General features: G+C 35.7%; 1 protein-coding gene and 1 pseudogene across 6 annotated transcripts in view; one reads left to right on the forward strand and one right to left on the reverse strand.

The window, feature by feature from the left end:
- Nucleotides 1-20,618, reverse strand: part of Cep57l1 (centrosomal protein 57 like 1) — a 136,199-nt gene that overhangs the window by 18,420 nt on the left and 97,161 nt on the right. For 5 of the 6 annotated variants that reach the window (XM_047557899.1, XM_047557897.1, XM_047557900.1 and 2 more), the window contains 3 exons: nt 4,373-4,535; nt 2,650-2,829; nt 678-799 (listed from right to left, as the gene is read on the reverse strand). In XM_047557899.1, the coding sequence (XP_047413855.1) occupies nt 678-799; nt 2,650-2,829; nt 4,373-4,532 (462 nt within the window). In that variant the 5' untranslated portion in view covers nt 4,533-4,535. Of the gene's footprint in view, nt 1-677; nt 802-2,649; nt 2,830-4,372; nt 4,536-20,618 lie in introns of those variants that run through there. The other variant, XM_047557901.1, reaches the window with a different exon arrangement.
- On the forward strand, nt 5,507-5,816 carry LOC124988401 (enhancer of rudimentary homolog; annotated as a pseudogene).

Raw genomic sequence — 20,618 nt, forward strand, 5'->3', positions numbered from 1 at the left:
TTTATTTTTCCCTTCTTTTTAAAAATATTTTATCCAGTTTTTCTTTGCAAAAAGGTTGGTACAAATGATCTAATCTACCATTACTATTGGTGGAAATTTCATAAATGTAGCTTTATATCTGTGTTAGTCAGCTCTTCGTCACTGTGACCAAAATACCTGACATAAATAAGTTAAAGGAGGAAAAATTTAGTGTGGCTCACACCTCTAGTCCACAGTTGACTGGCCCCATTGTTTCGGGTCAGAGGTTGGACAGAACATCATGGCAGAAGGGTGTGGCAGAGGAAAGCTGCTCAGTTTACGGCAGCCAGGAAAAAAAGAGAAAAAGGAAGGTTCCAAGGACAAGATATAGTCCATAAGGGCACAACTCCAAGGACTCGCTCCAAGTAGGTCCCAACTCCTACAGTTCCACTGCCTCCCAGAATTCCACTCAGCTATCACTGGATTGATTAATCCACTGATGAAGCCAGAGCCCTCATGATCCAATCACTTCCCAAAGTCCCACCTCTGAACATTTCTACACTGGGGTACAAGCCTTCAATACATGCACTTTTAGGGGACATTCCAGATCCAAACAATAACATCCTATTTTACCTAAGGTTATGACAATCTTCCTATACTAAATTTTCTTCAAATACATATTAAATTATATTGTCACTCTTTATAGAAAATGTGCTCACCTGTTGTTCTAAGATCATATTCTTTTCTCGTTCTACATTGAGAACCATTCTCTTTGTATATTCTAGTTGCTTCTCTAGAAGAGTACAACGAGACTGGGCTGAGCTTAACTGTAAACTTATATCTATGAAAAGGGCAAAATAATGAGTCAATTAGTTGATTATCACATAGATCAGAGATTTAGTTATCATTAAAAACTGATTATATAAATTAAATCAAGAGCTAAACATTCTCCAGCTATCCCATTCCTGGGTAAATATCTGGAGAAAATGAAGTAAAAATATCAAAGAGACATCTGCATACCCATGTTTATTGTGGTACTATTCATAATACCCAAGATATGGATTCAGTCTAATCACCTGTCAACAGAAAAATGGATGAAACTAGAGAACTTGAGAAGTTAGAAACTAGAGAATCATGTTGAGCAAAAATAAGCCAGATACAGAAAGACAAGTATGTTTTCTCTCATATGTGGAAACCATACAAAAATAAACAAAAGACATGAAAGTGGAAGAGGGATCATTAAGGTGTGGGAAAGAGGCTGGGTGGGGGCAAGGGTAGAAGAAGGGTGGACAGGTATGATCAATCCATGATGTAGGCATGCATGGAAATATCACAGTGAATCATATAAATTATACAATTAATATGTTAATAATTATAATAAAAGAGCTAAAAATTCAAGGTTTCTTTCAGCACTAAAGAATGACTTTAAACACATATTTTGTGAATACCTCATTAATTACAGATAACTGGTTTACATGGTCTCTCCCTAAAAGTCTAGAAAGCATACATTTTTCTTCTTTATTTTCTGGTTTTGGTAGTTCTGGGGACTGAACCCAGGGCCTTGCATGTGGTAGGTAAGTGCCCTACCATTGAGTTACATCCCCAGTCTAGAAGGCACACTTTTGAAAGAGGACATTTCAGCAACTTGTGAGATGGTAAATATCCTGGTTGTTTTGGAAACAGCACCATGTATAAAAGCAGAAATGTAAAGTCTTTTAACTATCATCAGTAAGCTTCTTCTCTTTCAGGAGTATGCACTCTCATTTTCCTCTGCTCTTGACTACTGACCACACAGTTAATTCTAATCCTTTATTTTCCTCAGTCCTTCTTCCACTTTTGTTCAGTTTACTCAGAAATTTTTTTCTCTTTCCTTTATTTATTTATTTATTTTGGACTGGGGATTGAATCTAGGGGGCACTTTACCACTGGGCTACATCCTTATCCCTTTTTATTTATTTTTAAATTTTGCTTAGAGCCTTGCTACCTTGCTGAGACTGGCCTTGATTTTGGTATCCTCCAGCCTCAGCCTCCCAAGTGTTTGGGATTAAAGGTTAGTGCTACCACGCCTGGCTTCATTCTGTTTTAAAGGTAAAATACAAATTTGAGCTTTGTTTAAAAGGGTGAATGTAGTGTTAAAAGGGAAAAGAAAACCTTAGGTTCTGAAGTGAAATTATATAATAAACTTAAATTCTAGATTTCCGAATTCTTGTGTTTAATGTCCTTTCCATAATTTCTACAGAGGTCTCTATCCATCTAACTTCCTCTCAAGTTAAATGAAATTCTTTTTTATTCATTTTTATTGTTTTTGTATAGTATACTACTATTGTTTTATATTTCAAATTTTAAAAATTAGTGTTAACTGAAAATATAAATCATTTCAATTAAATGATGGATACAAATGGGTTTTGTTTATTCTGAAAATATTCTAATATCTAAATACAACACACATAAAATCAATTTTTATTTTAATCCCAAAAATTTATGAACTGGGATAACAGATATAACAGAGATAAATTCAAAGATACAGTCATTTCCCACAAATATCTACATGTCTGAGAACAAGGCCTCAAGGTTTCAGTGCATATAAGAACAAAGATATTTGAATAAATCCACTCAGACTGGAACTACTAATTATTTTCAAACTGTAAACTCTGGTAACCCCTCATTTCTGAGAACTATTGTATTTTTTACCTTTTTTCTGCTTTATCAGTTCCTGGTGTGCCAGATTTCTCTCATTTGTTTCATTCTCCAAGGCCTTTTTATACTGTGCTGCTTCTCTGGAAAGAATATTCAGGTTATCTTCAGCTTGTGTTCTCTCCAGCTCTAAATGATGAATCTTTTCCTGAAGAGTTTTTAAGGCCAAAATGAGAGCTGTTGAAAAACAAAATTGTGTGATGTGTTAAATTGAAGTTTTTGAAGACTTAAAATCACAGCAACAACAAAATGAGTATATTTTTGTTAGTGGCCAGAAAAATGTACAAGTAATGTATATTCTTCATAAAAATAAAAAATGTCTAGAACTCTGAAGAGGGATTAATTTTCTCTAACATATCTTTTTTTTTTAAATTATTTTATTAGTTGTTGATGAACCTTTATGCATTTATTTATTTGTATGTGGTGCTGAAAATTGAACCCAGTGCCTCACACATGCTAGGCAAGTGCTCTACCACTGAACCACAACCCCAGTCCCCCTTTAACATATCTTATAAAAGCAATAATCAATCATTGTATTAAGTGATTATTAGGACTGAGAAAGCTAAGAACCATAATTAAATAAAATGAATATTTTCAAATAGAAAGGATGTTTATTAATTAACATGGGAATTTTAGGTTTAAAGTTAAAGGATTTTTCTCAGTTTCCAGTGTGTTCAGTTTTAGTCAGACCAACAAACATCTATTATTTGATTTTCATAGATATGGTATTAATAATTAGAACATATGAAGTAGAATACATTTTTTTCACCTGAGGGGGGGATGTAATCTAATAGTTTACTTGATGTCAGGCTTGAAAAATGTAAGCAGTACACATATACTACTGTGAGTTTTTATTCAGCTGCATTAATATCTTTATGATTCAGATCATTTCAGAATTACAAAATTCTCATATACTATTTTATACTTTCTACTCAATTGTAACTTTAAAGTATAAAATTAGAAATAAATAGAATGGAAATGTTAGAGGTTAACTTATATGGTTTAAATCCAATTAGATGATTGCTAAGAGATTGTTTTATTTTTACAAATGAGATAAACCATATTTTTGCTCTTCATATGGTACCTATAGCTGAATCAATGATATAGATTACTGTCTCTTGTGGTTTATTCTACAGAGCTAATGTATTTAATAATGGAAATTATTATCACAGAGTATTAAAAATCAAGGGATAATAGCATTATATAATTTATGACAGCATATGTCTGGAGTAAAAAATTTTTCTAATTCAATTTTAAGATCCTCCTGTTTATATATAAAAAATCCCACATATTTTGTAGTTACTCAGATATGTCTTCCAAAATGATTTTCAAAAATAATTTTGGACATATGCAATTTTCTAAATCTAATCCTTGAAAAAAACCTCTCCATTTAATTCACTAGCATTCTAATCATCTAGTTTAGAAGGATTCCAAATCTGACCTTCCATTCTTCAAAGAGTATTTTACTGTTTTCCAAAAGTTTTTATGATAAACCTGTGTTATACATCCATCTGCTTATGTTAATTATCATTTTATAGCTAAAAAAGTCAAAGTAAAAAATGTTAAGTTACTTGGTTCATAGAAATTTAGCAATAGAATTAAAATTAGAAGTTTCAGTAAAATTAAATATAAAATCACATTTTCTACATAAAAGGTAATTTTTTATAATATACTTTGTACCATCCCTCTAATGTTATGTAAAATATTTTATTAGCATTACCTTGGTTATTTGGGCTATGAAGCATTTTAGGAGAGGTAACTTCTAAGTTCACAGTGTGGCAATTCTGAGATGATTCATCCTGGGTGAATGATGGAGCAAATACTTCTTCTGGAGGTTTAAGATAGCTTCCCACTATACTATGTATTAATTCTGAATTCATTATCTGTAGAGAATAAAGGTATAGCATCATTGTTTCCTATTTGAAGGATGAAAACATACAAAATTCAGAGAACCCAAACAACATGATCATATACTATGGAGCTGTATCTTCACAAACTTAATTATCACAAATTCAAGTATAATAACCTCAGCAATAACAAAGAAAAATGACTATTTAGTATGTAAATAGTAAGGACAGTTCTGACTTTCAATAAACATGTACCCTAGAGTAAGGGATGTTAGTTTGCCAGTTTCTCAGTTGCTCATAAGTTCCATGTACCAATTATAGCTTGAACACTTCTCCACAAAAAGTAGAACTCTAGAGTTTAAACAGAAAGTACAATTCTAGTCAGGCACGGTGGTGCATAGCTGTAATCCCAGTGGCTTGGGAGGTTGAGGGCAGGATTGCAAGTTCAAAGCCTGCCTCAGCAATTTAGTGAGGCCCTAAGCAACTGTTTTAGTCAGCTTTTTCACTGCTATGACAAAAAGGATGCAACCAAGGCAACTGTAGAGAAGGAAAAGTTTATTTGGGTGCTCATGGTTTCAGAGGTCTCAATCCATAGACAGCAGGTTCCATTTCTCAGGGCTCAAGGTGAGGCAGAACATCATGGTGAAAGAGAGTGGAAGAAGGCAGCAGCTTACATGGTGATGAGGAAGCAGAGACTCCACTCTCCAGATACAAAATATATACCCCATAGCCACACCCCCAATGAACCACTTCCTCCAGCCACACCCCACCTGCCTCCAGTCACTACTCAGTTAATCCCATCAGGGATTAATTTGCTGATTGGATCAATACTTTCACAACCCAATCATTTCTCCTCTGAACTTTCGTGCATTGTCTCACACGTGAGCTTTTGGGGGACACCTCACATATAAACCATAGCTGCAACTTAGCAAGACCCTGTCTCTAAATAAAATATAAAAAATGGGGGCCATATCGGCAGCAGCTGCAACAAGAAAGAGTTTGGCATGATGTCTCACACCATTTTGCTGGTACAGTCAACCAAGAGGCCAGAAGACAGAACTTATGCTGATTAGGAGTCTGTGAATGAATATATGGAAGGAGTTTGTTAAATGTATAAAGAACATCTGAAGAGAATGAATCCCAACAGCCCCTCTGTCACATGATATCAGTCAGTTGTTTGATTTCATCGATGATCTGGCAGATCTCAGCTTTCCTGTTTACTGAGCTGATACCCAGACATATCAGCCTTATAACAAGACTAGTGAATCAAAGATCTATGTGCTCCTTCATCGGCAGGCCCAACAGGCTGGGAAATAATTGAGCTGGAAGCATTAGGGGGGTAGGGGTGGGCTTGAAACAGGTGTGTATAGCATGCTATAGTCAAAGTTTTGTGTTACAGTAATCCTATTTACATTTTGTTACATTCTGGTCAAGATTGAATGTATTAGATGAAACTTGAGGGTCTTTGAGGATCCTTTTAATCTGAAGCCCTTATTGCCCCCCCCTTTTATTTTTTTTTTTCCTTTTTTAAAAAAATTTAAACATTTTTATGATGATTTGGGTTGTACTTGCTCTTTGTCAGTTTATGTTGGTTCCAGTTCTTCCAAATGTTCATATCTGTTTTATAACATTCACTGTACTAACCCTTCAAGATCTGGTAGGGGGTGGTGACACAGTTTAGTTATGTCCTAAAGATAAAGTCTTAGTGAACAATTAATAAATGTTCTTTAAATGGGCAGGGGATGTGGCACAGAGAAAGGTTAAGTGCCCCTGGGTTCAATCCCTCGTACCCCTACCACCACACACACAAAAAAGTATGATTCTAAAAAACAACACATCTTTTTAAACACAAGACAAAAATATCCAATTTTCTAATTTTGACTGTTAGATACAATGTACTAGCTTAGTTTTCTAAGGAATTTTCAAGGATAATTTTTGATACACGAAATTTCTGAAACTAATCCTTGAGGTAAGACACATCTCCATTTAATACTCTGGTATTCTAATCATTTAGAAGGGTTCCAAATCTGAAGAATCTAGGGTAGACTTGATTTATTATGCAGGTTGTTTTTTTTTTTTTTTTTTTTTTGCTACTGAGTTCTTTTAACCATTTTAGCAGATAATTCTTTGTCTAACTTGCCCAATTCATTTTATTTTCTTTCCACCAATTTAAATATTTCAGAAATATAATCTACTTAAAAAGTGCTCACCAATGTTAACTAGTTCATAACCAATGTTAACTGTTTCTATTTAAAAAGTGCTTACCAATGTTAACTAATGTATAATGGAGAAAACAAAGCAATAACTGTTCACAAAAAAAATAATTCACTGGCACAATTTTAAGCAAGAAAGCTTGTTTTACAGTATAAAACCAAGAATTCCATTAAAAGATTAGGGTATTTCGATTTTTAAGAATTGCATGTTTTCCAGAATTTCACTACCTTTTTAATTCACAAGGCAAAGACAAGCATTTACCATGACTGAAGTTCCTGGAAGGGCACAGGACACAATTTTCTAGGATTTTTTACTTTAGCCATTGCCACAATTGGCTATCTTCCAGGACAATCTGGTCTAAATTAGAGATTCTATAACTCAAGAAGTTTTGCTAAAATACTTGATGTTCTTTCTTCTTGAGAGGCAACCATATTTTGCTATTGTTTTTGGTCCCAGCTACTATTTACTTATCATTTCTCCATCCCTCCAGGTTGTTGCTGCTCAGACACTGTCTTTCCCATGGAACAATGCATTTATCTAAGATGCTGTTCTCTCAAAAAGAAGAGGTCAAATTTAGTGACAGCTGTCTTTCTGTAAGTGGAGGTAGGGACTCTAAGCATTAGTTTCAAAGATGGTTGTACATCTTCAGAGAGGTAGGTGCTTTAAGCTTTCCAAAACCACTGGAGTCACTCAATACATTTGACTGAGTTCTTAGCTCTTGGTGAGTTTTTCAATAATGTAAATAATGAAATTTTGTCATCAGTTGCTATGCACTGAAGTCTTTGGGAGACTCAAGTATAATATTATTTTACAAACTGGATTTTTGTACCTATTGAAAATTGATTCAAATATGAGGTTTTTAATGTAGTTGAAATAATACTCAGAAAATTACCAATAAGTTAAAAATTAGACAATTTAATTAAATTAAAATGTGTAAATACATATCAATGTGGGTACAAGCAGAGTAACAACCCATGGATACAATAGAAATAAGTAAAGAAAAAGAAAGAAAACAGTAAAGAAATGAGAGATGACTAGTGGTATAGTGTAGATCTTAAATGTCCCCCAAAAGCCCATGTAATAAAGGCCTGGTTGCTGGTGTGTGGTGCCATTAGAAAGTGGTAAAACCTTTAGGAGGTGGGGTTAGATCACTGTAGGCAGGCCTTTTAAAGAAATATTGGGATCCTGGCCTCTTCCTCTCTCTCTGTGCCTCCCTGGCTACCATGAGATGAACAGCTTCCTCTGCCACACACTTCCACCACTTGCCACAAGCCTAAGGCAAGAGAGGACAACCAATTGTAGACAAAACCTCTGAAAGGCAAAATAGATTTTTTGGTCTTATGAGTTGATTGTCTTAGGTATTTTACCACAGTGGTGGAAAGCTAACACAACAGGCTATGCTCTGACATAGAGTTCAGGGGTTCTCACTGTAATAAGAGATCCCAGCTTAACCTAACAATCTTGTCCTATGTTTTAAACAAGTGCATAAGCCCATGAGAAGCTTATTTACACAAAGAGCTGGGTAATCCTGGGAGGAAAACTCATTCTGGAGAAAGATGAAACAAATACAAAAAGCCTGATCCACAATCAAAACCTTACTTGAGGACAAAAGTGATTCTGAGTAGAACATGGTAGCAGTCATTCTAATCTTCTCTGACCTTGTCCCACAGACTCATACGTAAGTCCTGATAAGAGAGGGCTTTAAGTAAAAACTGATAAATATTTTGCAAATATTATCTATAAAAGGCTGAAGTATCAATTTCCCTGCTTTTTGTAAGATGTTATATTCCAATGGAAGGGGAAGTTGTCTGACAGTTTTGGATCTGAGGACTGTGGAACATTTGTAGTATTATTAAGAGACAGTCAGGGGGTGGGGGCGTGTGCAGCTGGAATGTACATATTTACAGACATGCACAAGAGAAATTTCTGAAAACACAAAGAAGTATCCTAAGTTCCAATCTCTGTATATCTAATAGGGGGTTTATCTGTAAATAATTGAAAAGACCTTAGGAATTCTTGTGGGACTTTTTACAAGTCTGTAAGTAGGGGGGAAAAAAGCTGCAAAATGTGGATCTTTTTTCATTAGCCTGGTAAAGTCTAAGGGAAACTCAGGTTATCCTGGAACCATTCTTGATAGCTTGTGGACAACCAGAGAAATATAGTTGAAATAATAAGTAGTCAGATTACCAATAAGTTAAAAAGTACACTAAAATTTAATTAAATTAAAATGTATACATACATATCAATGTGGGTACAGGCAGAGTAATAACCCTTGTCTTTATGACCTATAAAATAAATCTTAATTAGGTGCTACTCCATTAAGAAACTATCCCCACCAAAGAGAATGTTCTAGTTGTAAATGTTTTGCCATATTTTCTCTTGTTTTGGAGGAAAACTAATCCAAGATGTTTTTGTTTTTGTTTTTAAAACAACTAATGTCTACTCTAGCTGGGATGCACTATCATCTTTGTATGATTCCATAGACTGTTAGGGACATGACATTAAGAAGAAGTCAGAGGCTGGGGTTGTAGCTCAGTGGTAAAGCACTTGTCTAGCATGTGTGAGGCACTGGGTTTGATTCTCATCACTGCATATAAATAAATAAATAAAGGTTCATTGACAACTAAAAAAATATTAAAAAAAAAAAAAGAGGAAGTCAGAGATACTATATGGTTTTTTTTTTTCTTCTTTTTTTGTACCAGGGATTGAACTAAGGGCGCTTAACCACTGAGCCACATCTCTAGCCCAATTTCGTATTTTATTTAGAGACAGGGTCTAACTGTATTGCTTAGCACCTCGCTGTTGCTGAGGCTGGCTTTGAACTTTCCATCCTCCCGACCCAGTCTCCCAAATCCTTTGGATTACTGGCATGCAGCAGCACCATCACGCATGCTACAATGGGTTCTTAAAGTGTAGGAATCAGGGCTGTGGATCTAGCTCGGTTGGTAGAGCGCTTGACTCATAAGCACAACGCCCTGGGTTCAATCCCCAGCATCTCAAAAAAAAAAAAAAAAAAAAAAAAAGTGGATGAATCACTGTTCCCTATACTGATAATTACTCCAAGTTTGAGTCTCTCCTTAGAGAACCTAGAGAAATACCAACAGCTTTGTTTCTGTTATCTGTTTTTCTTTTCTTTGTTTATGTATCTATGTTAACTTACCTCTAGTTCTATCTTTACAAGCAAACACGGCAAAGGTTGGGTTAACCCTATTTTATTTTTTAATGTGTAATACTTTAAATAAAGTACATTACAACTGAGTAGGATAATTTATGGTTGAGAAACTTGTCTTATAGATGCCCTATAATAATAATTATTTATAAATACTAAAATGTTTAGATAGGGATATAAAAATGAACTGGTTTAGTGGAAAATGGTAAATACAAGAATACAAACACTTCCAAACACTTTATCTCATGCCATTCATTAATATAAATTTCAGATATAAGTATAAAAAATTATTTTAAAAAATCATTGAATAGCCAGGCATGGTGGTGCAAGCCTGTAATCCCAGTAGATTGGGAGGCTGAGGCAGGAGGATGGAAAGTTCAAAGCCAGCCTCAGTAATTTAGCAAGGCCCTTACCAACTCAGTGAGACCTTGTCTCTAAATGAAATACAAAAAAGGGGTAAGGATGTGGCTCAGTGGCCCTGGATTCACTCCCCAGTACCAAAAATAAAAAATGAAATAAATAATTGAATAGTTAATGTTAGAATGGGTGAGATGTTTTATGATTAGAAGGAGGGGGGAAAATAAAGGAAAAGATATACAAGCTACACTAAAATCAATAACAAAACATAAAAATTATAAAGAAAATTGAAAGGAAAAAAGAGAAATAGAAGTAAATATTTGCAATGAAGGACAAAGGGTTAATGTCATTAATTCACTAATAAAGTTTTTATTATCAATCAGGAGACAAGTATTAAAACTATTAAAAATGGCCAATGATTATAAACCATTAGCTAGTTCACAGAAGAAAGTAACCAATAAAACAACAAATCTTAGTAATGATTAGCAAAAATCAGTTAGCTCCAGATTCAGAAGTAAAGTCTTGCTTGCCATGGTGGCATATACCTGTAATCCAGCTATTTGGGAGGGTGAGGTGGGAGATTACAAATTTGAGGCCCGCCTGGGCAGTGTAGCAAGACTGTATCAAAATAAAAATAACAAAAAGTCTGGGGATGTAGCATGTGTGAGGTCCCTAGGTTCAATCCCTGGTTCCTCAAATAAAGAAAAAGTAAAGGCTTTGGGGTTGGATTTCAGTTCCAATCTTGGATCTGCCACTTACTATGTAACATTGAAGAAAACCTTTTTACTTCTTTGGGTTTCATTTTTTTCTATTTATAATTGGAATAATAATATAAATGTAGTAATTTATATAAAGCATTTCACACAATTTATGACTGCATGTATGTACTTTCTGTAAGCAAACTATACACCTGATAAAAGGCAGCCATATTTATTTTAAAAGAAAACAAGAGGCAAGAAGATTCCAAGTTCAAGGTCAGCCTCGGCAACTTAGTGAGATCACATCTCAAGATAAAAAATAAGGGGCTGTGGATATAGCTCAGTAGAGCACTTGCCTACATATACAAAACCCTAGTTCTATCCCCAGTGAAAGGAAGGGGAGGGAAGGGGAAGGGAGAGGAGGATAGGGGAGGGGAAAGAAGAGAAAAGGAAAGTAAAGGAAAGAAAGGAAGGGAGGGAGGGAGGAAAGGAAAGGAAAGGAAAGGAAGGAAGGAAGGAAGGAAGGAAGAGGGGGAAGGGAGGAAGAGGGAGATAGGGAAAGAAAGAACGTGAGAGAGAGAGAGAGAGAGAGAGAGAAGGAAGGAGGCAGGGAGGGAGGAAGAGAGACTGAGAGGAGGGGAGGGAGAGGAAGAGGGAGATAAAAGGGAGGGAAAGAGGAAAAAGAAGAAGGCAGGCAGAAAGGAAAACAAAGAAAGAAAGTACACATTAAGAGCTTCAAAAATCATTATAGGAATCCATACTAAAAAAAGCAAAGATATACACAAAGATTATTTTAAAGATCACTATTCCAACCACGATCAAAAAGTGGAATGCAGGAATGCAAGGTTGGTTCAACATCCGGAAATCAATAAATGCAATTCATTACATCAATAGACTTAAGGTTAAGAATCATATGGTTATTTCAATTGATGCAGAGAAAGCATTCGACAAAATACAACACCCCTTCATGCTCAAAACACTAGAAAAAATAGGGAGAGTAGGAAGATACCTCAACATTGTAAAGGCTATTTATACTAAACGCATGGCCAACATCATTCTTAATGGAGAAAAACTGAAACCATTCCCTTTAAAAACAGGAACAAGACAGTGATGCCCTCTTTTACCACTTCTATTCAACATTGTCCTTGAAATACTAGCCAGAGCAATTAGATAGACTAAAGAAATTAAAGGGAAATAGGAAAAGAGAAACTCAAGCTGTCACTATTTGCTGATGACATGATTCTATATTTACAGGATCCAAAAACCTCCACCAGAAAACTTCTAGACCTCATAAATGAATTCAGCAAAATAGCAGGATATAAAATCAACACGCATAAATCTAAAGCATTTTTATACATAAGTGATGAAACATCTGAAAGGGAAATGAGGAAAACAACTCCATTCACAATAGCCTCTAAAAAAATAAAATACTTGGGCATCAATCTAATCAAAGAGGTGAATAATCTCTACAATGAAAACTACAGAACATTAAAGAAAGAAATTGAAGATGACCTTAGAAGATGGAAAGATCTCCCATGTTCTTGGATAGGCAGAATTAATACTATCAAATGGCCATACTTCCATAGATGCTATACAGATTTAACACAATTCCAATTAAAATCCCTATGACATTTCTCATAGAAATAGAAAACGCAATCATGAAGTTCATCTGGAAGAAAAAAAGACCCAGAATAGCCAAAGCAATCCTGGGCAGGAAGAATATCACAATACCAGACCTTAAACTCTACTATAGAGCAATAGTAACAAAAACAGCATGGTATTGGCACCAAAATAGATAGGTAGACCAAAGGTACAGGCATACCCACATAAGTACATTATCTCATACTAGACAAAGGTGCCAAAAACTTACAATGGAGCAAAGATAGCCTCTTCAACAAATGGTGCTGGCAAAACTGGAAATCCATATGCAGTAAAATGAAATTAAACCCCTATCTCTCACCCTGTACAAAACTCAACTCAAAATGGATCAAAGATGTAGGAATTAGGCCCAGCAAGTAGAAGAAAGAGTAGGCCCAAATCTCCATCACGTTGGCTTAGGACCAGACTTCCTTAACAAGACCCCCACAGCGCAAGAAATAAATGCAAGAATCAATAAATGGGATAGATTCAAACTGAAAAGCTTTTTCTCAGCACAGGAACAATTAATAATGTGAAAAGAGAGCCTATAGAGTGGGAGAAAATCTTTTCCACACACATTTCAGTCAGATCACTCACCAACAAAGTTTATAAAGAACTTAAAAAACTTTACACCCAAAATACAAAGAACCCAATCAATAAATGGGCTAAGGAAATGGGCAGACACTTCACAGAAGAAGATATACAGGTGATCAACAAATATATGAAAAAGTGCTCATCATCCCTAGTAATTAGAGAAATGCAAATTAAATCCATCCTAAGATTTCATCTAACTCCAATTAGAATGGCTATTATCAAGAACACAAGCAATAATAAGTGCTGGCGTGGATGTGGGGGAAAAGACACACTCATACATGGCTAGTGGAGTTGCAAATTGGTGCAGCCACTCTGGAAAGCAGTATGAAGATTCCTCAGAAAGTTTGGAATGGATCCACCATTTGACCCAGCTATCCCACTCCTCAGTTTATACCCAAAGGACTTAAAATCAGCACACTACACAGTGATGCAGTCACATCAATGTTCATAGCAGCTCAATTCACAATAGTTAGATTGTGGAACCAACCTAGATGACCTTCATTTGACAAATGGATAAAGAAACTGTGATATATATATATATATATATATATATATATATATATATATACACACATACACACACAATGGAATATTACTCAGCCCCATAAAGAATAATAAAATTATGGCATTTGCTGGTAAATGGATGAAGCTGGAAAATATCATGCTAAGTGAAATAGGCCAAGCCCAAAAAACCAAAGGCTGAATGTTTTCTCTGGTAAGTGCATGATGATATATAATAAGGTGGGTGGCGGGGGGGGGGGGGGGAGGAAGAGCAGAATAAAGGAACTTTGGATGGTGTAGAGGAAAATGGGGTGGGAGGGGGTGGGGGACAGAAAGTAGAACGAAATAGTATTGCCCTATGTATATTTATGATTACATGAATGGTGTGAATCTACATTGTGTACGACCATAGTAATGAAAAGTTGTACCCCATTTGTGTACAATGAAAATGCAGTCTGTAAAAATAAAGGTTTAATTTTTTAAAAAAATCACTATTCCACCATTATTTATAATATCAAATATTTTCTCTTGCTCACATTCCATGTTGAATTTTTCTAAATGGCTTTAAATATCTTAAACATATTTTTTAAAGTTTCTTTATTTGATAATTTTAGAAATCAGTCTTTGTAGTTTGTGGCTTCTGCTGATGCTTGTCTACAGTGCCTGGTTAATTTACCTTTACTAATTTCTAACTTTTTTTCCTGGTACTGGGGACTGAACCCAGGGTCTTGGACATGTTAGGTAAGTGCTCTACCACTGAGCTACATCCCGAGCCCTTTCAAAGAATTTTATTTTGAGACGAGTTCTCACTAAACTGCCCAGGCTGGTCTCAAACCTGCAATCCTCTTGCCTCAACCTCCTGGCTAGCTGGGGCTAGAATTAGGATTACAAGTGTACATGACTGGCTATGATTTCTTGTTTTGAAGCTCACATTTCTTAGAATTTAGAAATTCTTTGTCAGTATTTAAAGCACTTTTCTTCAGAGAAGATTTCTATTGTTTCTGCTAGGTTTCTAGGGTACCTAAAACCTAAAGTATCACTAAACTAAAGTTTTAGGTTTCAAATTGTTTTGGCAGTGGGAATTCCAAGTCCAAATTCAAGAGGCAAGAATTGGGATGAGATACTGGAAAGATTCTTTTTGTCTACCACAATCAAAGCCAAAGATGAAATACACAGTGTTTGTGGATTGTTTTTTTTCCCCTCTCTTGGATTGAACCCAGGGGGTGCTATACCAATGAGCTACATGCCCAGCCCTTTTCATTTTGAGAAAGGGGCTCACTAAATTGCCTGATCTGGCTTCAAAGGTATGATCCTCATTCCTCAGCTTCCTAAGTCACTAGGATCACAAGTGTGCCAAGTGCCTGGCATGCCTGTCTTTAATGACAATCTATAAGATTTTTAAAGAAAACAGCACATCCCTCCTCTTAAAAAACAATCTTTTTCATTTGGGTATTTTTTTTTTTTTAATGATGTTTCTCCATGTTGAGATTCCTATTATGCATTACTGACCAGAATACTACATAAGTGATATTGTGTCTCCTCAGGGTTTCATATCCACAGGCACATGATATCTATCTAGTATTTCTCATGGGTGATATCAAGTTTGATCATCTGATCAATATGTTATTCAATTTTTCTACTATACAGTTATTTTTTTCCTGCATCTTATAGGCAATCTATGGGGAAGACATTTTAAGACCGTGTAAATATCATACTTATCAAAATTTTGCTGCTGGATTTATCATCTACCAATGCCTAAAATTAGTCTTTATAATCATGACGGCGGAATGACGGCTTTTCAATCCAGAAAGAGTCAATTTTAAAGTTAATGATAAATTGTTTTTTGATCAAGTTAAATAAAAAATCAGAATATTAAATATAAGATTTGATGCTTCTATTAATGCATTTTACATTATAGTCACTGCAATGTTATAAATTATTTCTGAATTTCTGGAATTTAATGGTTATTGTGGGTACTTCTATGAAGTCATTGCATTTTTTAAAAGTTGAGTTTATAGTGTACTTTAGAATGTGAATTATGTTCTGATACCTTTTCTTATTCTCGATCCACAGATTGTTTATTATACTCTACTGAGAGTATAATATATTCTATTATCTGAGTCCTGCTAATAAACCCTCTAAAGAATGACTAATCAGATAATATTCACTTAATTGAGATTGAAGAACAAATTTTACAGTATGGACTAAATTTGAGAATTGTAGCTAGAATAGAAAGGAAGTATAGACTTCCTTTTTGAAGATTAAATATCATTGTGTGTGTGCAACTAAAAATGATTTGCCTGGAACAATCAGTATCTCTAAAGTATGTCTACAGTTATTGCAGTATATTGTTCCAAGCAATATGGTAGATTAGGTGTTCAAAGAAATTTCTCCTGGAAGTGGCATATGTCTGTAATCCTAGCTACTCAGGAAACCAAGGCAAGAAGAGTTTAAGTTTGAGGTTAGCTGGGGATAACTTAATGAAACCCTGTCTCAAAAATTTAAAATTTCAGAAAAAGAGCTAAGGATGTAGCTCAGTGGTAGAATACCCCCACCCTGGGTTCAATCCACAGTAATATGAAAAAAAAAGGATAATCACTTTTTTTGGGCATTTATCCAAAAAGACCTGAAAGCTTCAAAAGGTATTTACTTATACACCTACTTATTTGTTCACAGCAGTACTATTCACAATAGCCATATGTGGAGCAACCTAAGCATTCACTGACGGATGAATATACAAAATGTGGTAGAATGTATTGATATTAGTCAGCCTTCAAAAGGAAGCAAATTCTTGCTGGGTACAGTGCCACATGCCTTTACTCCCAGTGACTCAGGAGTTGAGGTAGAAGTTCAAGGTCAGCTTGGACAACCCCTAGTACTGCCAAAAAAATAAATAAATAAAGGGGGGAGGGAAGCAAATTCTGACACATGCTACAATGTTTATAACCTTGAGGATATTATGTTAAGTGAAATAAGTCAAACACAAAAAACAACCCTCTATCATTCTCCTTATATGTCTTATCTAAAGTAATCACACTCACAGAAACAGAAAGAATAATGGTGGTTACAGGGAAAGAGTAAATAGAGAATGCTAGAGTTTGTTTTACCAGATGGAAAAGATCTGGCTATTGGATGCATAACGTTATTTAGTAGGGGAGACAAACATATTAAAAACAAATAGGATTCAGTGGGTTCACTCCCATGATAAAAGCTGTGCCATAGGAGTACAAAGGAGAGATTGTCTAACTCTCCTTGACTGACGAAGAAACAAGTAAAGCCAGAAACAGTTTTGAAAGAGTTTAGGTAATAAAGTACAGTGAACATACATGCTGACTTTTGCTTTTTTGGAAATCCACTAAAATAATATGAAAACAATATTTAAAGAAAGATATAAATGTGCAGAGATCAGGAGAGATGACAACAAAATTTGGAAAACAAAAAGCAGATATATGAGTAGTAACAGGATCAGACAATGCAAAATGGCCCTGGAATTAGCTTCGACTCTGTAAGCAGTAGTTATGATAGGGCTGAAAACTAGTGGAGAGGTTGAAAGTTTAACTTAGAAATAAATTATATGCTCAAATCTCCTCTGCCTCTCCATGCAGCCAAGAGTGCTATACCCTCATCTGGAAAGATTGGAAGTTTTGTTTCTTTTGTTTGAAAAGGAAATTATAGAGTATCTCTAGATTGGGGGACACTGGCACAGTTCAGGGTGGGGCAGTGGAGTGAAAGCAGGAAAATTTGAGACAGAGAGGGAACAGAATGGGACAAAATGGCAGATAAACTCTCAGGGTCTTACTTCATAATATGTTATGAAGTCTCTCTTACTCTCACACTCTTACAACATATGAAATGTGCCCTTTTTTACCCTAGTATTCTTTTTTATTTTGCAGTACTGGGGATTGGGGACTGAACCCAGGAGCACTTTACCATTGAATTACAAGCCCGTCTCCTTTTTAATTTTGAGATTGGGTCTCATTAAATTGCTCAGGCTGACCTGGAACTTGCCATCCTCCTCTCAGCCTCCCAAATCACTGGAATTACAGGTGTGTATGACATGCCTAAGCCCCTCCTATTCTTAATCAACCATAAATGCTTGGTGTAGGACACCAACCAGGAACCATCATAAACTCTAAGGTCTTAAATCATAATTTGTTACTTGCTAAAATTCTTTCACTCTTGAATCATAATCGTAATCCTTACCTTCAAAAAGTCTTTTACTACTCCCCCCACTCTGACAAATCAAATCAGTCATAAACACCAGGTGTTGGGAGATGTCAAAAGATAATACATGAGCCTCCCTCTTCTGTAAGAAAGAAACTCCTTAAAGGTATTATCATAAAAATATCAGCCTCTTGTGCCTCAACCACTCAGTAAATAAGTCTGGGGGTGACTTTTTTTTTTTTTTCCTTTCTTTCTTTTTGGTTCAAGGCAGTTTTGACTACTCTCAATCAGGGCTATCCCCTTCACCTTGAGGTGAAACCCCCGCCCTTCCCAGATTAAGTTTTGCCTATATATTTATTTGTACTCACTTGACTCAGATTCTGTTTCGACTCTGAGTCAAAATTTCCTGTCTCCAGTATCAGATTAATGTTGGCAGTCTATATAACTAAGCAGAGATGAGGATGTCTTTTTCTAGGGAATATGAATAGCCCAAGACACTAAAGATGACAAAATGAATAGATTGGATGGATCTGGAGTTTGCAGTTAAGCTTTTTGGTGTCCCACCATTAAATATATTGTTTAACTATTATTTAACAAGACTCACTGGACAGCAAAGAAAGATATGAAAGACAGAAACCAAAACAAACAGTAAGAAGTTTAACAGAAACACAAAATTTGGAAATACACAATTAGTGGAGATAGAATATGTAATCACTGAGGATCATGAGTGAATTTGACTGGAACAGTGAATAAATGTTGGCAGTAAGAGGCTGGAAAAGATAGTCAAGGACTTTGTACATCCTACTGAAGAGTTTATATTTTATCTGATTAGGCTGGGAAGTTAATGAAGGACATCAAGGGAAATAACATGATCAGGTCTGCATTTTGACAAGTGTATTCTGATGGGTTTCAGGTGGAGAGACTGAAGGAGAAATTATAGGTCAAAGAACACAATAAAAAGGTTACTAATCTAATCCAAAAAAGGAAAATACAGGCCTGAGATAAAACTGGAATAGATGAAATGAACATAAAAGATATCTCAGAAGATATAACTAAAAGGATTTAGGAACCAACTAGATATAGGAAATGGAGGACAGAAAAGAATCAAAAATGCTCAAGCCAGGTACAGTGGCACTTGCCTGTAGTCACAGCAACTTGGGAGGCTTACACAGGAGGATCACAAGTTCAAGGTCAGTTTCAGCAACTTAGTGAGGCCCTAAGCAACTTAGTGAGATCTAGTCTCAAAGCAAAAACAATAAAAAGGGTTGAGTTCAATTCCCAATTCCCCCTGCCCCCTAAAAAACTGTTCATCGTATTTTTACTTGAGCTAGTGAATAGATGGTGATGGCATTAATTGAAATATGGAATACAGTAGCTTCCCCTTATCTGCAATTTCAGTTACCCAAGGTATACCATAGTTGGAAAATATCAATATCTGGACTCTGGAGAGAGGCAACATTCATATAACATTTATTACAATGTATTAAGATTGTTCTATTTTGTTGTTAATCTCTTACTGTGACTAATTTATAAATTAAAACTTATCATAGGTATGTATATATAGGAAAAAACATATACAGGTTTCATACTATGTGGCCTTATATCATAAGTATGTATATATAGAAAAAATATAGTAGACATAGGTGTCAATAATATCCAGGGTTTCAGGCAGCCATGGTGGAGGCAGGGGATGACAGCAATATAAAGGGAGTTACAAACTGGGTGCAATGGCACATGCCTATAATCCCAGCAATTTGGGAAGCTGAAGCAGGAGGATTTCAAGTTCTAGGTCAGCTTCAGCAACTTACTGAGACCCTGTCTCAAAATAAAAAAACTAAAGGGTTGGGGATGTAGTCAGGCATAAAGGACTCCTGGGTTCTATCTCTAGTACTGCAAAAAACAAAGAGCCAGGCACAGTGGTGCATGCTTGTAATCCCAGCAGATCTGGAGGCTGAGACAGGAGGATTGCCAGCCTCAGCAATTTAGTAAGGCCCTAAGCAACTCAGTGAGACCCTGTCTCTAAATAAAATACAAAATAGGACTGGGAATGTGGCTCAGTGGTCAAATGTCCCTGAGTTCAATCCCCGGTACCAAAAACAAACAAAAAAAATCAAAGAATAATGAATTCTGGTTTAGACATGTCAAATTTGAGGTTCTTCATGACAGAGCTGTCTGGCAAACAAATTCAAATATGGATCTGGAAGTTAAGTGAGCAGTCTAGGCTGGATCCAGAGATTTAGCCTTGGTTATCCATTAAGATCACCCAATGGGAGCATAAAGAACAGCAATTTTCAGTGTGTGCAGATGTGCCTACAAAAAAAGCAATGACTGAGACTCACTGCCTTGTCCATTAGAGAACTATTATTATTATTATTTTTAGAGAACTATTTTCTATTCGCTGAGGTCCCCCCAAGGCAAAATTTTACGAAGAATCATAGATTTAAGAGACAAGATGGGTGGAGCTTAGGGTGCCACTAACATTTAGGAAGCAAATGAAACGAAGGAAGCAAAACCCTCGAAAAAGATCAAAGCCAAATGATCATTTTAAGTGAGAAACAAAACAGAAGAAAGTGAAAACAAAGGAGTCACTGTGAGAACAGGAGGTCGTGACTTAATATCTGTCTAGGGTGGAGGATGTAGCTCAGTGGTAAACACTTGCCTAGCATGCATTCGGTCATGTGCTCAATCCCCAGTACTTTAAAGGAAAAAAAGTTTGTCTAATATTCCCTGAAATATGAAGCATACAGGGGATAGTTTCTGCTATGGATACGTGTTTGCACTCTC

The sequence above is a fragment of the Sciurus carolinensis genome, chromosome 7 (genome assembly GCF_902686445.1).
Source record: "Sciurus carolinensis chromosome 7, mSciCar1.2, whole genome shotgun sequence".
Classification (NCBI taxonomy): domain Eukaryota; kingdom Metazoa; phylum Chordata; class Mammalia; order Rodentia; family Sciuridae; genus Sciurus; species Sciurus carolinensis.